General features: G+C 41.1%; 1 protein-coding gene across 1 annotated transcript; it reads right to left on the bottom strand.

Moving 5' to 3' along the window:
• Nucleotides 1–2,198: 2,198 nt before the first annotated feature.
• LOC139924193 (rhotekin-like) lies at nucleotides 2,199–20,168 on the bottom strand. Its single transcript, XM_071915166.2, has 12 exons — nucleotides 19,972–20,168; nucleotides 19,708–19,769; nucleotides 19,541–19,594; nucleotides 19,122–19,239; nucleotides 18,743–18,994; nucleotides 18,505–18,599; nucleotides 18,273–18,379; nucleotides 18,039–18,164; nucleotides 17,329–17,491; nucleotides 12,891–12,989; nucleotides 11,147–11,228; nucleotides 2,199–2,967 (listed from the first exon to the last, which is right to left on the bottom strand). Exons 1-12 carry the CDS (start codon nucleotides 20,130–20,132, stop codon nucleotides 2,961–2,963), a joined length of 1,326 nt encoding a protein of 441 aa, XP_071771267.2. The 5' UTR covers nucleotides 20,133–20,168; the 3' UTR covers nucleotides 2,199–2,960.
• Between the last annotated feature and the right edge of the window lie 2,505 nt (nucleotides 20,169–22,673).

The following is a 22,673-nucleotide window of genomic DNA, read 5'->3' as shown; positions in this document are numbered from 1 at the left end:
CATCTACCCCTAAGCCTGTGTGAAACCATGAGTTTGTAAATACAGAATTATAACACTTTCCTAGGGTTTGTTTGGTAACCTGTTCACCTGTTTTATGCCTCTTCTTCACCTCATTAAATGCCTTTTGCTGATGTTGAGAAAAGCATTCCAGAAACTGATGCTGGTGTTTTCAGGCAATTTAGTATTCAGTGTGGGAACACTTTCCCTAATAGTCTTGAACATGGTTAGGTTAGCTAGACGATAAGTGCTTTAGCAGCTCCGTTGTATTGCAATATGTTATTGCTCAACTTAAAGACTTTTCCTTGTGGCAAGTCAATTCCTTAAATTTCCTGTGTTATCAGGTTATCACATCCCAGGAACTTGCTCACTTGTTTTGAGTTACGCCAATAGGATTTTCATTGCAGACATAATCTGTGAGAAGGATGTATTGGATTAATTCTAGGCTTCAGGCTACAAAGTTTCATTTAGGCCTATAGCCTACGGGCCTTATAGAGTAAAGTTTTAGTATGTAGTATTCTACTAATGACAACATTAAATAAGCCTTAAATTTATTTCACACTATTAGACATAGCTAGACATGGATCACATAATACAGATTCTAAGTAATGATTGTTATCTTAAAATACATACAAATGCATACAAATATAGGGCTGATCACTGGGCAGTAAATATAATCAGCTGTGGAGTTGTACACATTTGCAAAGTTTAATCAAATCACAGTAAAACACAACAGTGGTGGATTTTCATGCATGAAGGCACGCCTAATATCCACATCCCCCCCATCTACTCTCACAATTAGCAATAAAAGGATATTGAATCACTGACTCCATAGTTCTATTGGGAGACTTCAATGCTCATGTTGGCAATGACTGGAAACCTGGAGGGCTGTGATTGGGAGCAATGGGCTTCCTGATCTGAAACTGAGCAGTGCATTGTTATTGGACTTCTGTGCTAACTAAAGGTTAAAGATGGACTTTTTTTTTTTTTTTTTTTTTTCAGATTATTTTTCTGGGCTTTTTGCCTTCATTATAATAGTTCAGTAAGTAGAGACAGACAGGAAAGATTAGGAGAGAGAGAGGGGAATGACATGCAACAAAGGTCCTGGGCTGGATTCAAACCAGCCCATGGTACACACCTTAGACCACTAAGCCACCAGGCCGCCCCCAATGATGGACTTTTTGATTGTTTCATCAGACCTGAGGCCATATGTTCTGGACATCCAGGTGAAGAGAGGGGCTGAGCTGTCATCTGATCACTATCTAGTGGTGAGTTGGGTCAGATGGCAGTGGAGGCTGCTGGGCAGACCTGATAAACCCAAATGTGTAGTGAGGGTTTACTGAAAATGCCTGGTGGAAGACTGTCTGGACTGATTTCAACATCATTCCAGTCAGAATGGACCCTGTTCAAAACCTCTGCCATAGAAGTGGCTGTAAGGAGCTGTGGCCAAAAGGAAGCCAGTGCCAGTCATGGCGGCAACACAAGCTGTTGGTGGACACTGGCAGTGAAAGCTACTGTCAAGCTGAAGTAGGAGCTTTCTGGGCCTGGTTGTTGCCAGTTATATGGAGGTATATTTCTCCCAATGTGAAATGCTTCAGTCAGTCAGTTGTGTAAATCTATAAACAGGATTGTAACCCGTGTTTTGCAGGTACAGTTCTCAGTTTACGATTACAAATCACCAGTTATGTCTATACAGACAGACACAGATTGTGTTTTACAACTCATGGAAACATTCGATTACGTCGAGTTTTGGCGGGTATATTTCAGCCAAAAGAGAAGCGTAACTCATAAGGCACTTTTAGAACTCAGAGGAAAAACTATAACAGGAAGTAGTCATAACCAGAAAGGAAAATTCTGGGATTTTTCCTCAGTTTTTCCAGTGAGAGTGATTGAATGGTCTCTCATTAAGAATAAGCAACACGGTTTAAGGCCTATATCTGACACATACAGTATGTGTATTATGTTTTCATCAACACTTCATCAATAAGTTGTCGAAAAAGGAGATAATGAGTAATAATTAATTCATCCATACTGGCTACAGTCATAAGCCTATTTGCCTATATAAAAAAAATAGCTGACCAGAGAGAGTTTTACTCTCCAGATATATGAAAAATATTAGCATAATATGAATATGATTTTTCATTTATTGAAAATTTCCAATCTGGTTTCCATTCTCATATTACACAGACAGAGTTTCATCAACCTTTTTAGTAAAATGAAGAAATAAACAAAGCACTTTAAGTAAAGACTCAAGAGGTAAAATGTGTGTCCAGTCCACCTTCAATATATCTGGGCTAAGACAGTGTTGTTTATCATAGCTTGGCTTCAGTTTCACTAATACTTCCCTAACTTTGATTAGCAAATGAAAACTTTGATTAGCTAATTAACATCTGAAATACACTTTCTGCAACTCAATTCTTAAACAATGACTGTCACACAGATCACAAAACGGTGTACTCACAAAGCTGTAATAGAAGCTGGTGCTAATCACACACAGTGTTGCTGAAACTGATTTGGTGGCCTAATCAAACATCTTCTTGTGGTGATAAGAAGCACCCTTCATTCACCCAATTTGTAGTTTGTGGCACTTAAAATTATCCAATGCTTCATCTTTTTGTTCTGTATTCCTGAACTCACTAAGGACACTGTAAAGGGGCGGTGAGAATATAAAGAGTTCTAGCATGGGATTGCAAGCCTACCATTTCTTTCTTTTCACCATTTCTTCTTTTCTTACCCATATGGCTGGATAAGTAAAAAGCCAAAAAGATGCATGGTGGAGAGGAAGAAGAATGAAAAATTGTTGATGTTAAATTTGGAGGAGCCCTGTTTTGTTTTCAAGTCTCTGAAGATGAAATAGCACCGTATTTCATGTCCATGTCCATTTCCTCGACCAGGCTTGGCAACCACATCCGCTTAGAATAAGAAGTGTTTCTCACTGCTCCAGCACCACTGTGGCAGGGTCGTCAATAACTGTAAGAAATAAAAATAGAGAATATTGTAGTACAAAGTTGTTGTTTTTTAAATGTGCTAAGGAGTCATGTTTTACCCAAGCCTTAATTTTCAACAACATACTAAAAAATTTGTTCATTCGTGCTTTCTTTTTTTTTTTTTTTTTTTTTTTTTTTTTTTTTATTATCTCAGGAACACTGCTAAAATTAGATTTTCAGATTTTCTATATGATCCTGTTGGGCGCATGCGTGCAGCCTGAGATCCTCAGGCAGGGCCCCACTGGCTGTTCCTGTGTCCAGGCTCAAGACTACAGGTGACAGGCTTTTGCCGTCAGGGCTCCTGGGCTTTGGAACAACTTGCCTGAGGACATCAGGCCGTCAGAGTCAGTATATCATCACTTCTTAAAAGTTACTTTTATCGTAAAAAAGCCTTCCTGTCTTTTATTCACTTTATACTTATTGCCTTGTTTGTTTTTAATTTACTCCTTTTGTTTTATCTCTATGTCTGGACTATTTTTACTGCTATTTATTTTTACTGCTATTTTTACTGCACCATGCTAACTGCTCAGGTATTTGGGTGGCTCCTAGCCTGTAAAATTAACCCCAAGACAGGTATTTCAGCACAGATAGGGTTTCTGTCTGACACTATTCAATTAACATTCCTGTCAGCACACACCACAAACAGCACACACCATAATGTCTTGGTAGTTGAAACAACATATTCGTCTTACCTGGGAATGCGATGGTGCACATGGTTTTTGGTATGAGGATATGATGACCTCATTACTTACCAGAACACACAACCATTTTTTGACAGATCATGGGAACAAGGATGTGAATACTGAACCACAACTCTATTGCTAATCCACGTTCATTTGCTGACACAGTATAAGAGAATGAATTACATTTTGTAAACTGACATGTGGATTGTTACATTTTACACTTAACAGCTACCATTCCACCTGCTCAAAAATGTGCTTGAATTTCTACAAAATAATATCTTATTGATCAGTCTAATAACCTTGAATTTTTCCATGATTATGGAAACCTGAGAGTGACTCTACAACTGTAACTGAATCTTCCTTCCCAATTTCTCTCACTTCCACCAACCATGTGTAACCTTAGAACAATATTGAGCAGGTCTTGGACCTCTTAAAGGTAAGCAGCCAAACACCGGATTAGTTTACAAAAATAATCTTTATTCACAATCCGTTAATTTGAAGAAACTATGGTCTTGAAGAGGCAAGTTGGACATCAAAAGTAACTTGGCTCCACAATATTAAAGTGCACCAGTGCCACAGGTTCACACACACTGTCAACTGCATCAATACAAGCTACAATGAACGCCAGCTAGAGCTAACATGCGCAGCTGTAGGCTAAAGCAGTGACCAACACATGAACAACAGTCCCACTATGGTAGACTATGCTTCCGTCTCTGGAGCTACAAGGGACCCGGGACCAACAGCTAGGACAACTGCCGCTGCGCAGCACTGGCTCATGCACACCACCCTCCGTGAGACTGCCCGGCCGATAGCACCTTTGAGGCAAACGGAATGCACGAGCCCCGCTATCCGCACATCTTGTCTCTGGCTCAAACAAAGAGAAAAGTTTGCCCGTCCCAACCCCCGGAAATACACGTGAGGAAAGACAGGTGCCACACCTACACTACGTCCGACAGGCCACCTGACTTGTGTCCCCAGTTCCACCTGGCTACACTCACCCCTCCAAAAACTAATCAGAGTCCCACTGATGCTGCGATGTGCTAACACATGCCGCCCCACTCTCCCCACCTTGGTGACTGATGGCTGATCTTGGCAAATTGAACGGGTTCGAATGCATGCCAGCAGTGCTCCGTTTTGACCTTCGAAGGAGCACAGGAGACAAGGCTTCTCCCTCCTCTTCCTGAGCTCCAAGGTCGCTGTGCCGCAACTGCTCCTCATGCCCCAAGCCCGCAGCTCTTGCCTGATGATCCCGCTCCAACCATAAATTACTTGTCGCAAACTCATCTTCCGCCAGATGTTCGTCCGACCCGCTAGGAGCCCCGATACATATTATGCTCTCGGAGTCGGCGTCCTCGCCAACACTCTCTGGCTGTCCAACAACCCGCTTCAGCCTGACTTCCTTACTGTTTTCCTCCACTAGTGCTCCAGGGCCACACAGCCGGATCTCAGAACGATGAACATTCCTGGGAGGCCGCGAGGAATCCACTGGCACTACTGTATAGACTGGTTTATGAGGATTCAACCGACAGACTACCTGGTGGGGGGTGGAGAGCCAGAGATCCTGAATCTTATGCCTGCCAGTAAACTGCCGGTTCCGTACATAAACCAACTGTCCCGGCTGCAAGTCTGCATCCTTGGTCGGCGGCCCCAGGTGCTGGCGCCGAGACTCTGCTGCCTTTTCCATCTGCCTCCCAGCCTGGTCATAAGCCACCCGCAGCCGCTCTTGGTGCTCCTGAACCCATTCTCCCACACCTCCAACGAAATCATCATCCCCTCCACCCAGCATGAGATCCAAAGGTATACAGGGAGCCTGTCCAAATAGGAGGAAGTAAGGGGAATATCCCGTGCTTTGATGTTCCGTAGTGTTATAGGCATATACAACTTCAGGAAGATACTCTGCCCATTTCCTCTTCTTCTCTGGAGTGAGGGCACGCAGCAGGTCATGGAGTGTTCGATTAAAACGTTCGCACTGTCCATTACCTTGCGGATGGTACGGAGTTGTTCTACTCTTCCTCATTCCATACAGCTTACAGAGCGACTGGACCACCTCAGCTTCGAAGCATCTGCCCTGATCTGAGTGCACCCGAGCTGGCACTCCATAAGGCTGAATCCAGTACTTGACCAGACACTTGGCAACCGTTGTGGCCCGCTGGTCCCGGGTTGGCACTGCAACGGTAAACTTGGAGAATACATCAGTAAGGATCAAAACATTTTCTCTCCCATCTGACGAGGGCTCCAGGAGCGTGAAATCCATCGCCACCACTTCTAAGGGCCTGGACGCCAACAGGCTCCCCATAGATGTCACTACCTTTGGTTGTGGAGCCTTGGACACGATGCATCTCTCACAGGACTTACAAAAATCTTCAACATCCCGATACATACCAGGCCAATAACAACGTACACTCACAAGCTTAAATGTTCGTTCGACCCCCTGGTGCCCATGCCCCCCATGCATCTGAGCCAGCACTTCCCCCCGCAATGACGTTGGCAAGACTAACTGCTTCTGTTGGCCTTCCTTCTGATTCTCCCGCTTACGATACAGAACCCCTTCGCAGTCCACCATCCTTTCCCATTGTCGCACCAGCTCTAATGTCCTTGGTGACTCCCCCAACCTCTCTTCCCGGCTGGGTCTCTCTGCTTTAAGCCAATACTTGCGGAAGGATGTAATTTCGGGATCGGCCTGTTGTAGCATGGCCAAGGACTCCATACTATAGGAAGGAAAGCTAGCGGTAGACTCGTGCATAGAGGGGGACACAATTGCCTGTTCCTCACTACTGGCAGCATGCCAGAGAGCAAGAGGGGTGGAGTGGCTGCCTGGGTGCGGATCCACTTCTCTTCCAGTGGGCGTCGGCTCAGAGTACTGCCTTGACAAGGCATCTGCAGCTGAATTCTGCCGGCCAGGGCGATATACAATCTGGAAGTCAAATCGGGCCAGCTCGGCAACCCACCGCTGTTCCACAGCCCCCAACTTCGCGGTCTGCAGGTGACTCAGCGGGTTGTTATCTGTCAGGACTGTGAACTTGTTGCCAATCAGGTACTCGGGGAACTTGTCTGTGACCGCCCATTTAAGGCCTAGCAACTCCAGCTTCATGGCGCTATAATTCTCCATGTTCCTCTCCGAGACCCGCAGCCCCCTACTTGCATATGCAACTGGCCTCCTCTGCCCACCAACCTCCTGGGAGAGGACGGCCCCCAGTCCTTGATGGTTGGCATCAATCTCCAGTGTGAATGATTTAGTAAAGTCAGCATACGCTAATACTGGAGCAGAAACTAGCTTCTGTTTAAGGGTCTGAAAAGCATCCTCACATGCAGGGCTCCAATGTTGGTGAAACAAGTGTGCAGGCAGGTGACGCCTGCTCTTCTTTGATGAACCGAGTGCAGAGAGGGCGTGAAGAGGAGCGGCAACGCTTGCAAAGTTCTTTACGAACCTCCTATAAAAGCTTGCAAAGCCCAGGAAAGACTGCAGCTCCGAACCACTCTGAGGTCTTCTCCACTCAGCCACCGCTCGAATCTTCCCTGGATCAGTCGACACGCCTTGCGCTGAGATGACATGACCCAGATAGGATACCTCCAACTTGAAAAAGGAGCACTTGCTGAGCTTCACTTTAAGGTTGAACTGCTCGAACCGTGACAAGACCAAGTCCAACCGGAGAAGATGCTGTTCAAATGTTGAAGAAAAGACGACCACATCATCAAGATAGAGCAGCAAGGATTGAAATCGCTGATCACCCAAGATGCGCTCCATAAGCCGTTGGAATGTCCCTGGTGCATTGCACAGGCCAAATGCCATTCTATTGAATTCATACAGCCCGAACGGAGTGCAAAATGCTGTCTTCGGTCTGTCCTTCTCCAACACCTCCACCTGGTTGTAGCCGCTGGTAGTTGAAACAACATATTCGTCTTACCTGGGAATGCGATGGTGCACATGGTTTTTGGTATGAGGATACGATGACCTCATTACTTACCAGAACACACAACCATTTTTTGACAGATCATGGGAACAAGGATGTGAATACTGAACCACAACTCTATTGCTAATCCACGTTCATTTGCTGACACAGTATAAGAGAATGAACTACATTTTGTAAACTGACATGTGGATTGTTACATTTTACACTTAACAGCTACCATTCCACCTGCTCAAAAATGTGCTTGAATTTCTACAAAATAATATCTTATTGATCAGTCTAATAACCTTGAATTTTTCCATGATTATGGAAACCTGAGAGTGACTCTACAACTGTAACTGAATCTTCCTTCCCAATTTCTCTCACTTCCACCAACCAAGGTCATGTGGGCTTGGTGGAGGCACTGCTGTTATTCATTGATGATCATGTATGTTTTGTAATCCAGGTCCTTGTACTCTATATTGATGTACAGACACTGGCATCACTTCACTGACTACCTGCTAGTTTTAGAATTGTCTTCAAGATTTTGCTGATCACTTTTGAAGCACAGATAGGTTTGGCCACAGTAATAACTCTGATCTCTGAACTGCTTATGTGACTGAATACAGTCTTACATCCCTGGGCAGGGGCTTTCTGGTTACTCCTAATTCTAGATTAAATACTCAAGGACTGAGGCCTTTGCTATCAGGACATCTACTCTTTGGAATCCCCTCCCCGAGGAGTTAAAGAGGGCATATAATCAGCTCGTAAATCTATTAAAACCTGTTTCTAAAGAAAAGCCTTTATGTAATGATATTTTATTCTCACTACTACATTGATTGTTGGTGTAACTTCACCCACTCCCTCACCCCAAAGTCGGTATCTCACCCCCCACCTTACCCTAACCAGTGTTTCTAGCCCACAATTCTGCCCTACAAAGCCAAAGTGTACCCATGCAAACAGTGAAACTACCGATATGGAGCAGCTAGTTCATTAGCAAGATCTAGGGCGGATGTGGGGGAAGTGGGAGTCAGGTATGTATGAACATGAATATGAACATTTGTTTATTGCAAAGGTTGCAACATTGGTATATCTTAATCCCTTTTTACACACAATCAATGAGTGAAGTAGAGAGAATGGGAGGTGTCTGGGTAGACATACTTCCTTCAAGTCCAAAAATGCTAGATAACAGGAGATTGGTTATCAGGTGGGAAGTCCAATGAGAGAATTCACATAATCCATGTAACAACATGGGACACATACAAAGTATGTGATGATACCACTTGATACTGCTGGCTAGCACTTCGACACAATAAGCAGTTTGTGGACGCACGTACAGATACACGACTACGTCATCACCTGAAGCCTGGGTGGGTGCGCTCCATTTCCTACCACCGGGGCACAATCCGTACTATGACCATTTGTAAATGGTGTGAAGAATTTACCTGCCCGGCCCTCTTCTGGCATACGCCGGCGGAGAGGTGATGTCATCACCACTCCTCGTTCGCTTTTTTTAACTATTGCAACTTGCGAGTCATCTTAAGTCATTACACCTCGAGTCACAAGCAAGTTTTAAGTAATTTCCAAATATCCCAAGTAAGTCATAAGTCATCAAATTTGTAACTCCAGTTAAGTTATAATGACTCGAGTCACACCTGATGAGCCAATGAGTGCTTTGTATACAAAGAGAAAGCCCTCCATTGCCCAAAATGTTACTCATCATGCATCATCACACTCATGCTTGCACAATTGATGTGCATTCAGATAAATCACAGTCCTATTTTTACTACCCCCCACTCCAGCCTCACCCACCACTGCGTTATTCCCCAACAAGTGTTGTGGGGGACATATTAATTATGAAGGAGGTGATGGATGTCACTATGAAGGTTTTGTGTTCTGGGATAGGGTTAGGATCTTAGATTCAGTGAGCTGTTGGCAGAGATCAAAGAGTTTATCAAACTATCCAATATATCCAAATATCCAATTCCACAGATTATGAAAACTTGGAAAATAAGCAGTGGCTCACAGATCTGGCTTTCCTTACAGACGTGGACTATGAGAACAATGGGGCAACACAAGTGTACACATTACACTGAGAACCTCTAACCAATGTTTCAGGGGTTATTAACTTTGTGTGAACCTATTGCCACATACAGTACATATGCTTTCCAATTGCCACAGATATAAATGTGTGACACATTGCTGGAATATGAGAGAAAACTGTCATTCCACACAATTGAAAGCACATGCTAAGTACACAAAGTAACACAAAGCCAGCCATTGTAAAAACTGAACCCAGTCATCTTCTTAGCTTGTTACTTCATATATCAGTTATCAACAACTTCTCTTGTGCAACCTGTTCTCCAGAACATCATTTGACCAATCTCTCACCTTTCTCTGTACACAAACCATCAAGCTCACAGACAATATCTGTAGCATTTGGCACCCTGGTGTGGATTATGTGACTTAAACTTGTAACTTCAAGTATTTACCATGCTAAGAAGTCAAATAATCTGGAAAACAGTGAGTGTTTGATGACATACAATGTATAACAGAAGACTAATGCGTCTTTGAGTCAAAGAGATATTTGTCATGCTTATTGATGACCCTTGTTAAGACCTATGGTTAAGACATGTTACTTCTGACCTGGTTAGGTGTGGTTGGATGTGACCGTCATTGTTCACATTCTGGCCTATATATATATACAGTATATATCTATCTATCTATCTATCTATCTATCTATCTATCTATCTATCTATCTATATACAGTATGTGTGTGTACAGAATGGTTGCAAGGTTCCATGGTAACAGATAAATTGAATTAGATCTTAAACATATAATTTCATAAATGTTTTGGTTGTAAATAACAGCTGCATCACTACTACTAGAAGAAGGTGAAATAAAAAAAAAACTGTTCCTGTTTGCACTGGATTCCACAATAGTAATGACAGCTATTTCACTGAGCAGTAGATGCTTTGTAAATCCAAATAGATAGAAATAGCACTGCACATCATGCATAAAATCAGCTGAAATTAATACCTCCATTGTCAGGCACCTTTTATTCTCATTTTATTTTTTGTGAAGCACTTTGTAACCATGGTTAAATAAGTGCTATATAAATAAATAAATAAATGAATGAAATGAAATGTCATGAAATGAATGAAAGTAAATTTCTGCACACAGGGGACCAAAACGTCAACAATAAAATATGCAGAAGTAATCTGTGTGGGCAGGAATTTACTTTTTCAGTAGACATTTCCTGTCAGTCTGGTTGGTACAAGTTCAGACAGACATCATGACTGAGCTAAGTTTGTTTTAAAACCAAATTATTCTACATGCCTCAGAGTCCTAATTAGAGTCCTATGCCTCTGCTCCTATAGCTGCAGTCATATAAGCGTTGTTGGAATGTCACAGCAGGCAGGTGATTGTATACAGGATTGTGAGCATCAGTAGATCTGACACATTTTGTGATGCTTGTGTTTTTAGTCCATCAGGAGAAAGTAAATGATATTGGCAAATTCATGTAGAGGTAAATATGTGGACAGTTGAGGGTGAGTACACATGAATGTTCATGTGCTGACAGGTACCCTACCTTTCTCTGTAGTAGGAAGAGAGCAATGCACGGATCTCAGTAGACAAATCCTGGATCACAAGACTGGGAGTGGAGGGTGTTACTAAGCAGGACGAGGAATAGGGTGAAGAAAATGGCATAAAAGGAGAGAGGAGTCACAAAGACAGCAAATTCAAATTCCACTTGCAAGACATCAACCGCTAGATCACATCCTTCTGGGTCACATTGACCACAAATATCTCATGAGGAAGCATTTTCTCCCGGGTTGATGAAGGCATTCAGGTTTTACAAGGGGAATTCAGAGAAATCTACCTCTTGTATTTCTTTAAATGTCTATTTCCTTCAAGTCAAGTCAAGTCAAGTCAAAGTTTATTTGTATAGCACATTTAAAACAACCAAAGTGCTGAACAGGCGTACAATACAAAATAAACAAATATAAAAGTAAATAACACATAAGAATAAAAGAAAACAATAAACATAATAATAATAAAAGAATTGGGGCACAATAGAAGATGAATTCAAGGTGTCAAGCTCAACTCGAATTAAATGTCAACAAGAAGAGGTGGGTCTTAAGCAGCGACTTAAAGGTTTCTAGGGTCTGAGCAGTTCTTATGTGAATAGGTAAGCTGTTCCAGAGATTAGGGGCAGCCACTGCAAAGGCTCGGTCGCCTCTGTTTTTGTGCCTAGATCTCGAAACATCCACGAGCATCTGGTTGGTCGACCTCAGTGCTCTAACTGGAGTATGATGATGCAAGAGTTCTGCTAGATAAGGTGGCGCCAGCCCCTAACAAAATCTTAAAATCAATCCTGAAACGGACAGGAAGCCAGTGGAGGGAGGCCAATACTGGTGTTATGTGATCACGCTTTCTTTTTCCAGTTAGAAGACGAGCGGCTGCATTTTGTACTAACTGCAGACGACGAAGAGACAACTGATCTACACCCACATACAAAGAATTACAATAGTCTAACCTAGAGGTAATAAAAGCATGAATAACTCTCTCGAAATCCTTGGGAGAAAGATAGGCCTTTACCTTGGCTAAAAGTCTTAACTGAAAAAAGCTAGTTTTGACAACTGAACTTATCTGTTTATCAAATTTGACACCCTCCTGTCTCGTCTGTGGTCCTGTTTTTATCGGCGTTCAAATCTGGTCATCAAGTAATTTTTCCTTTATAATGATAATTGTCTTACTGTGTCGTACCCTCTCTTAATGCTTGGAATGCTCTTTAAAGAGGACATTTTGTAAGTAAGACATGTAACACACCCACATGTTGAGTACTAACATACTTCTGTTCCCCTTGGCTGCTCAGGTGCATATTGCAGCGTGACGCTGTATAGGTTCTGATCTGCATGACTGATATTTTTGCTGGGCAGGTGTTGGAGATAATACATCTATTCACAGTAACAGTGTCTCGACTGTTGTCTCGGGTCAGCGTTGGACAGTATCATTTATCTCTTTTGGATTCTTCCATTTACTTAGAAACTGGTTTTTCCACCTTCAGACTAGGCTTCACTCCAACTTCCTTCAGAAGAAGAAAAGCACAGACAAATGAGGCATTACATTTTATGTCTCATTCTTTTGTCAGAATGCTTGGCTTGAAGAGACAGTCATTTTGTATAAGTAGGCCATATATGGCATTCTGACAAATGCAAACACATATTTGCTTGCACTTTACACTTTAGGCTCTGGTTGACTGACATCACCATCAGTGGGGAGCAGCAGTGTGATTGTATGGTGGAGGCGTCAGTCTGCTTCTGTTTCTCTACCTATTTCATGGTATAGCGATCCCTGCTTCACTGTGATGGATTTCCTGGGGGATGGCATTTCAATTTTCATGAGGTCATCACAACACTGCCTCCACTGACCTGCAGTAAAATGGAGAACAGAGTAGGCTATTGTTCAATGCACATTATTCAAATATATTTTTTCAACTCCTACAATTGATACATTTCTTGTACAGATGTGCGAGCAATTGTCAGAAAACCTTCTGTCAGCAGTGCATACATACATACATACATACACATACTATGAGCTGCTGTTTATCCACAATTAAGCAGTCATTATATTATTTTGACTATAGGTTTGCCAGCTATTAATATCTCAATACTTATTTCAACCTTAACACCTCAGGCTAGGAAATGTCATAACAATCTAGAAGTTGGTACAATAACACTCCATTGGCATCTCGCCATGCAAGCATACATGCAACCTGATCAGAATAATTATTATAATGACTGAGGTGAGATGGGGTTGTGATTTTTGTGTGTGTGTGTGTGTGTGTCTGCATGCCTGTGTTGGTATTTTTGACAAATTCTAGGCACACACCCGGGTGTTTTGCAGTCCTGACATACAAGCCCTGGCTGAATGAGTGCTGGATGCAAACAGTAGTAAATATGAACAATTCAAATATATCAAAGATAATGTCAAACAAGATCCAAATATACATACACCACCAACTTTAAAACACAGTTAAAAACTTAAACTTAAAAAATTCAAAGCATTGCTGTCATGGGAAATATTTACATTGCATCTTTGTTTTTGTTAGCGTTTCCTCCTAAACTTGGCACTAAGGTAAGTTTCCAAAGAAAACCTATTAATGCAAGACAGTTGAACTGAATACAAAGGATTCCTGACAAACAAACACACCCTCATATGCAACCACACTATGCCAGGGAGTGGCACATCAGCTCACTGACTTGCGCACATATATTGCTATGATAAGAGGTTCAAAGGGGCATTCTCATGTCTCCACTATATGTCAACAGCATGTATGCACTATCAATAAAAAAGTACAATGTTGTCCCTTTTCACTGAGACGAAGAATTTTTGACTAACATAATTACATTAAAGGAGTGATAAGTTGCCATGGCTATATAATTTCACGGGGCAGGATGACAAGTTCAAGATGACAAGGTCAGGTGAATTGAAGACTCTAAATCGTTAACAGGTGTGAATGTGAGCATGAGTGTGTTTGTGTGTCTATGTGTGTTAGCCATATGATGGACTGGTGACCTGTCTAGGGTGTTTCCCCGCCTTCCACCCAATGCATGCTGGGATAGGCTCCAGCCCCCCCGTGACCCTGAATAGGAGTAAGCGGATATGGAAAATGGATGGATGGATGGATGGATGGATGGATGGATGGATGACCTCATAATTATTACAACGATCTAATTACTTCCCTTCCTCTGATTTCCAGAATAAATATGCACCGTGAGGAATGCCCCAATAATATTTCCTTTTCTATAGAATTCCTCTGCTTCAATAACTAACTCAACCTGTCAATCACCTTCTTCCTTACAAGCAAAGTCAATGTCAGTTTTATTTGATTGATACAACTTCAGTCATATTGCTTCCATATTTAACTTAGAACTTGTCTGTTAGTCAGACAGTAATAAGGTTCAAGAGGGGTTCTAATATGGGACCCAAATTAAGTAAATTTATTAATGATTTAGTTGAATACTTTTTATGTAATACAATTTTTTTGTTTTCACTGTTTTGTATATCCTTTTTGACACAACCTACACATTATTAAAGACATCTATTCAACATTTATTTTACTTGTTATAAGCTCAAAGTAGCATACTGCTAAATATAATTGCTCCTTTCAGATGAATTAGTCAATTTGACAGCCTACTGACAGAAAAGGTCAGGGTCTAATTTTGCACTGTAGAGCATGATGTTTCTGATGATGGAGATAATAATCGTAGTAAATATAGCAGCAAACCGTCTGCAGTTAGCTATTTCCAAATATACAAATGACGACAGCTCATGGGTAAATGTAGATTAGTTATATTGATGGCCTACACAAGCAGAAATAATAAAAACGTAATATTGCTGATATTGCTGCATGGCAATTTTACTCCAACTCACAGATGAAGAGTTAGATGAATGGTGACATACTAAGTATTGAGTAATAATCTGATTTCCATGTAAGATGTCTTCTATAGGTGAAATTGAGAAGTGCAGGTGTTGCATATTTCCACTGATAAGCAGCCTGTTGTCTCTGTTTGGGCAGAGATCCATAGCATATGACTTGTAAAAGATGTTGAAATAGAAGTGCAGTGTGTGATGTTAACATGGGTCTTCGATTTCACACAATACAATGCTAGTCATAGTTGATTGAGAAGCATTTGGAGTTGTTCACACTGACACAAGGAGACACTGAGACTGTCAAATTATATAAATGTAAGCATTCACTGCACATACTGCGATATTAGGTTAGGACACAAAAAAGATCCATCATGTTGAAATTGCTTTGGGACAAAGAACTCACTTAAGTTGACTTGACAGATGCATCCCACACATGCAAGCACACATACCGTGTATTAATTATCTTTTCCGAATTGTATATCCAACAAACTGCACACACAACATTCCAGTTGTGAATGCGTCACACATAGCACATATCTCAGACATGGCTATAGCCTATAGGGTAGACATGTTGCTAATATCAGATACATGTGTCTCTGCTCCCACGCATTATAATTAAATGTAAAACAATGACAGTTCTGATCTTAGTGAGTCATTTCTGGCTTCTGTGTAGCAGCAGTAGTAGTAGTAGCACTAGTAGTAGTAGTAGTAGTAGTAGTAGTGCAATATACATAATAGATCTATGGATGGACAGACAGGCTGACAGACAGACAGACAGACAGACAGACAGACAGATAGATAGATAGATAGATAGATAGTTTGTCTTTAATACTTAAAACAGAACATGATCAGAACTAACCATTGTTGAGTTAGATTTTGATCTTGTTAAACAGTTAAGTTGAGGATGTGCATGCCACTAAACTCTCACAGAATCTCAGCCCATATCAGACATCAGACGCTATTGTTATCTTAGGTAAATTCTTTCTCAGTGACATCCTTTCCACAAAATGATATGTACGGTTTCACCGTTGAAGCGTCAGCTGTCATTAAAGTATGTTGCTTGGCAAGTATTGGTAAGTGTCTTTCAGTAAGATTACATAAATGAGCCTTATTAAAATATATTCACTAAGACTAGTAAACAGTCTTTTTCAACACCTCTTCTGAAGATCTAATAATACACTCAGCTGTGTTTCTTAACAGAATATATTGCATTAGGCATGAAGAAAAATAGAGATGGTGCATATAGTAGTTTTCATGTAACTATTACACTGGGATCACACAGAACTACCTCGCATAAAAATACTGGGGCCTAAACCAAGACTGAGACAACACTCTCTTCACCTGTTCTCAGGCACGCATCTCTAATCTCTTACTAAGGCTAGTGGGGCTTCTAGCAGGCCACGTCCTATTGTTTGTTAGAGGCCCCTACCTTCTCTCCTGCCCACCCTCCTTCCCCCTTTCTTCACATTCTGCTACCACCACTGCAGTTAGTTGATGTTATCCTCAGTACCGCTTTGAAATAGTACATCAACTCTATCGATATTCATCAGAATAATCAGTAGAAATTAGGGTAATTATCTTAATTTTACAATGATATTCAATGATGATTTCCATCATTGTTCCATTTAATTGTTAAAACATAACCATGTTTTACCGCTGACTAAAGCCTAACTGTGGCTGATGGATCTGATAATGAGTGATCATGTTACAGGAAATGTTATTTTTGTCTGTGTGTCAATGGCAGCAAAATCAACTCATCATATGTTAACAACACATATTAACACGTGCTCTTAATGTTATGTTGAAAAGCAACACTAATGTGTGTTATTACAAATTAGATACGCATATGTGTGTAAAATATATTATTTCTAAGAGTGTATTTCGGAGTTTCTGTACTGAATTCCAGTCCTGCTCTCAGGTTCTAAAATAAGTTTAATGTCTGCTATGCATACAGTATGTGTCACTATGACCATAAAATCATGGATTTTCTAAGTAGTAAATTAGTAACTGAATTCACAAAACTTTATAAGACTTGAATTTTCTTTTAGCTGACAATATAGGAGTACATTTTAAAGTGATCGTGTTTTTAACCAACAAACGTGTTCCTAAGATTAGGGGAGAGTGTTTTAACAGAGATGATAGAAATCTTATCCTACTGAAAATGGTTGCTGCTAACTCTTAAAACCCATATCAACCAAGCATTAAATTCTTATGCAAGTTCAACTCTGCCCTTAGCTTACTTAAAGGTGGTCTAACCAGCTTTGCTAGTAGCTATAGGAAGAGGTTAGCTTGGGGTTACAATGAAACGTTTGGTTCATGTACCCAGGGGCTTACTCATGTCATAGAAGTGCTGCCAGAAGGCCTCCATCCAGCGCTGGGTGTCGTCAGGTATGTGTGTAGTCACTGTGTATGTGATATCCTCTCCTTGGCGTTGTGTACTGATGTATATACTCTGGGCCTGGAGGGGTTCTCTCTCTGACACACAGATAAGGGTTTCCTGACAGAACAGAAACCCACACCCACACACACACACACACACACACACACACACACACACAAATTAGACTTTGCCTGCATCAATGTCAATCCAAATCTTATATTTTATTTTACTAATCTTCTAGAAAATATTGGTCCATTTTGCTCCATTGTATACACACAAACCTTTAGAAATCATGCTTGGCTGTCCATTCTGATCAACCCTTTCATCAACAGCTCAGTTAATCAGTTGAAAGTGATTCATTGCCTTCAATTCGATGAAAAACAACTAGGCAAATTTTATTTTAAATGAAATGTTATTTTCTATGATAGAGTGCATACCATGTCTAATAGAGTACAAGTGAAATACTGAATCTAATATTAAGGGCTGAAAGAGGAAATGGACTGGATTCCATTCTTAGTAGGTTCAGCGTTCAGTTACACAGCGTCGCCTGTCCTAGGAACCGTTTCAGTACTTCCCCAGTGCCCTCTGGTGGCCAGACCACGCCACTGTAGCTAACATTATCAATTATCTAGCTCTTCGTGAATGAGACACTGTGTGAACCAACCTTGTTGATGGGGATTGTAAATAATGGCTGCTCCTCAGACTCCAAGTCCTCTTGACTCTGATAGCAGAAAAGACTTGTCCCTCTGAGGACACCATAGGTATTGTCCCAGCTACGGTCCTCTCCAAGCTGAATGAAACCAGGGGGTAAAAGCAATACTGAGACTGATAATGTTCCTTGTTAACGGCAAGACGTCACAAGACTGGGTAGTACATATAATGATGGACATCTAGTCACCTTAACCTTGAGTCTGCCACTAATGACTTGTTGAATCATGCATAGGGGCTGAGCAACCAAGCGACAGCACATATTGCCATAGAGAGGCACCCAGAATGGACTATCCTCTGGAAAAAAGAAGTTAACAATTAATTTCCAGTATGAGAGGAGAGGAGAGGAGAGGAGAGGAGAGGAGAGGAAGAGGAGAGGAGAGGAGAGGAGAGGAGAGGAGAGGAGATGATCCGTCACTCACCAGCAGCTGCTAGTGACAAATCGTGTGTCTTAAAACCGCCCTGGACATGTTGTATTCTCAATGTGGTGTGAGCCAACAGGTGATACTTAGGCCCCCTTCAGACAGAAAGCATTGGGCAAGGTCAGTGATAGGTTTTCTGGGTGACATTGTGCCATAAAGTGTGTGTGTATGTGTGTGTGTGTGTGTGTGTGTGTGTGTGTGTGTGTGTTCGGAGGGTTGTCACATTCACAATGTAGACAGGTCAGGTGATAAAGGTGGTGATGCCCCTCCGCCTCCTCCATCTGCCCCTGCTCCTCCTCCTCCATTGGAGATGGATCCACAACCGGCTGCAGACTCGAGGGCAGCGCGGATCTTTTTCCCCGAGGAGCGTCCCAGAGATCCGCCCAGACGGCTCAGTCTCCTGGGTCCCAGAGCCCCCAGGGAGAAATCCTCAGCCCCACAGCTACTGTACAGCTCCACACGCAGCTGGAATCCTGGACCTACCTCATTACTGCTCACACATACATGTGCACACGCAGACACATTCATACAAAGACAGATCTCAGTAATTAAAGTGAGAGCAATCAACATATACAGCGGGAAGAACCCCCGAAAAGTTGTCAAAATAGGTGACCTACAACAAGATGGTGTCTTCAAAACAGATGTCAGTCAATGTCCTGTCTACTATCACCAGATCTGTGTCATAGATCTCTGTGCCACACTGGAGCAGGCAGAACACAGCACAGCGATGGAGCTCTGGTAGAAAGACAGCAATTGCAGGCAAAGACAAGAAAGCAAAAAAAAAAGTGAAACATTACATTCAGTGAGTGAACACACTGTTACCAAGAATATACTGTATATGTCCCCTTCACCTGGTTGCAGTCTAATTGGTTTAAAAGTCTTGCTATATTCAGGATTTATTCCAGCAGTGGTCAAATAGCTTACTTTTTGATTCATTTCTTTTTTTCAATATAAATCATCTCAATAGAGACATTTCACATCACTGGGATCAATTCTCTTGAACCATTCAGACTCAGCTTAGTTCTGGGTGACTTACCTCCTTTGTTTTTGAAGTACTCTGAGTCTTTCCACATGAGTGGAATTCGCAGATCTACAAAGTACAAATAATACAGCTAGAAGATATGTAAGCCAAATACAGGTACTTTCACAGATTTGTGCCAGTCATGTTAAGTTCAAGGTGTGTTATGCTCTGTTAACACTCACCTGAAATGGCTACTTTACCCACACATGGCAGTCTCTCATGTAATGAAACAGCTTCAGATGGCCTGCAATTCAAGACATAGATGATCTATCCATCCATTCATTCATCCATACATGCATACACACAGTACATACATACATAATCTATCTGTTCATTCATCCATCTTAACATATGCCCCTTTTTCCTTTAAACGCCTCTCCATCCACCCACCATCTGTCTATTATCTACCTACCCATACAGCCATCCATCCTTGCACTCCATCTGACCTGCGTCCCATCCTCTGTAGGACCTGAGCTTCTCTCATCTTCTGGAGTTGGCTGAGCAGGGCTAAAATACGGGCATTGCAGGTCAGCAGGCTCTTGGAGGCCTCCAGGGCCTGCTCCCTCTGGGAACAAGCTGCCAGGAGCTTACTGGCCCCCTCCCGCATTCGCACCTCCCTGTCTATCTGCTTCTGCACCTCTTCATTCTGTCAAATAACAACAACAACATAAGCTTCATCCCTTATTTATTTATGTATTTATTTATTTATGTTTACAATACCCTCATCAAAGACGATTTGGGGGAATAGACACTCAGTAGCACAAGTATAAGAATCAAGCCAAAGGAACTAGACCACAGTAAAAACAGAGATAAACAGCTTAAAGGGCTTGGAGGCTCATATCGAGCATTATCTGCCTTCCAGGAGCCAGACACTCAGACAGACAGCCAAAGCACTGGTGCTTTACATTGTCATATTATGTGCCAGAGTGCGGGGGAGTGGGATTAATCATTATCACTGTTAACACATGATATAAGAAACGGTGAGTTAATCTGCTCAGGATACCATGTGGTAGTCACCACCATCAGCCTTGCAACCTTCAAACACCCTGCTGATCCCTGGTCAGCCTGATGTGTGCCTCGCAGCAGGCTTCAAACACACTGACCCACCTGTTACATAAGAACTCTATTGGGTAATGGTGTTTACCACTCTTAAGTTTATAGGTGCTGCATTACATTAATCCCTGCTATAGTCTACTTGTCAGGATCCCAAAACTGAAACTGATTTCAGGTAAGTGGGTTGAACCATAAAACATCAGTGAGATAGTACATATTATAATTCACTACACAAAAGCGAATGCAGTAGTGTGCATGTTATCTTTTACTTTTCATGGAGTCTATCATTTGTTAAAAGGCCTACAACAGATACTTGTTGTTTAACCTCAGAATTGATCAATTCTGATAAAATGATACATTTGTTTAATGGGCATAAAGAACAATATATGCAGTAATCTAAAAATATCCTATCACTTGGGTGAAGTGAATGGGATCTCTTTATTTAAAAATCTCTAAATAGCATTTCCCAATGAGGTTATCATGAGAGTTTTTCCTTGTCCTTAGTTGAGGTCTAAGGTTGGGGGTGTCATTTTCATTCATAGTTTTCATAATATGGGATTTGTGAAGCCCTTTGAGACTGTAAGTGTGATAGGGGCTACACAAATAAACCTGACATTTTCATTGCAAATAAACAGCAAATGGCTTGTAAAAATATATTAATGTATGTTTTATATTTCTAGAATTTCATAATATTTTAAATATGTTTTGGCCAGATATTTCAATGCATTTTGGTCCTGTAAACATCTTAGTTATTTGAACAATTTCCCTCTCTGCAGATTCAGATTATGAGATTCTACTGTACCATAGTATCACCAATGAATTATCTATCTGTAAATTGTTTACGGTAAAATTATATGCTATAATTCTAGGATAAACCCAGTGTCTATGTGAATATTGATGATGCTGTAAGATTTGCGTCACTGTACAGTGGACATTATTACTTGCTGTGTGTTTTATCTGCTGATTGATGCTATTGGCTACACTATTTTGAGTTCTACCATGTAATTGCAAGCCCTGTATTTTAAAGTGATGTAAAGCTTTAGGGCTCAGAATGACTTAATTCTGCAATGCTTTATGTTGCTGCGTCATTCAGTCACGTCTCCTGAGCCTAAGCCTCATTGGTATGGTGTGATTTTGTTCTAACAGATCCCAAAGAATTACATAACTTAAAGTTTACTCAACTGACTCAGCAAAAGCCTTTAAATGGTTAATTTGTTCTAGACTGCAATGCCTATCTTTTAGTCACGAGGGCAGTTATTTTCCATTTTACTCCCATCATAACACTGAAATTTCAGCACCATGAATGGCATATTATACTTGTGGAGCATATTCTTGCTCCACTGGGGCTTTCTTTACACTGTTTGTCATCATGGCCATACCTATATACTCACTAATGAATAACTTTCTTATTTCCAATACAAAAATACAATTATGCTACAAAGATTACATGAAGACAGTGAACAGTTCAAAGAGAATAGTTCTGTTGATCATTAAGGGCTCCCATGTTGGTTAAGACCAATCTCAGGTGGGTGGATGGAGGGTTATGACAAATAAACATTTCAAACGGGAAGGAAATAAAAAACAAGTGTTTTTGAACACTTTTTCCACTAAATAAGATATCAAGATTTCATGTGATTAATGATACACATTGTTTGATAGGGTAATTTCTTTTTAAGTCTTAGTCTTAGTCATAGTTACCAACAGTAATGTCTCAATTAAAGTAGTTAAACAAGTGTTTCCCCTCTCATAGCATGGAGTACATGGTTGTTGTAGTTGGAATTTTAGTTCAGCTCTTGAGGTTTCAAAAAAAAAAAACTCCCTCCTACAACTGAAAACAGGTGGGGTTTTTTTTTTCAAGATTTTATTTTCAGAGGTTTTGTTGTTTTACAATACATATCACAGATCAATATAAGTGGTTAAACTAGTTTCCTCTGTCCAGTGTCCCATTAACTTCCATTATATTATTAAAATCAATATTTTCACATAAACTGGCTGAAGGGTTATGCCTTATTTTTCCTTCAGAAACTCAGGAAGTGGATTCACATGGCATCCATACATGAACCATGTATTCCACACTGTGTTAAGTGTAAAATAT

Source organism: Centroberyx gerrardi, chromosome 2 (assembly GCF_048128805.1).
Source record: "Centroberyx gerrardi isolate f3 chromosome 2, fCenGer3.hap1.cur.20231027, whole genome shotgun sequence".
NCBI classification, from domain to species: Eukaryota; Metazoa; Chordata; class Actinopteri; order Beryciformes; family Berycidae; genus Centroberyx; species Centroberyx gerrardi.
The sequence above is the reverse complement of the archived record's forward strand: the minus strand, read 5'-3'. Positions and strand labels throughout refer to the sequence as shown.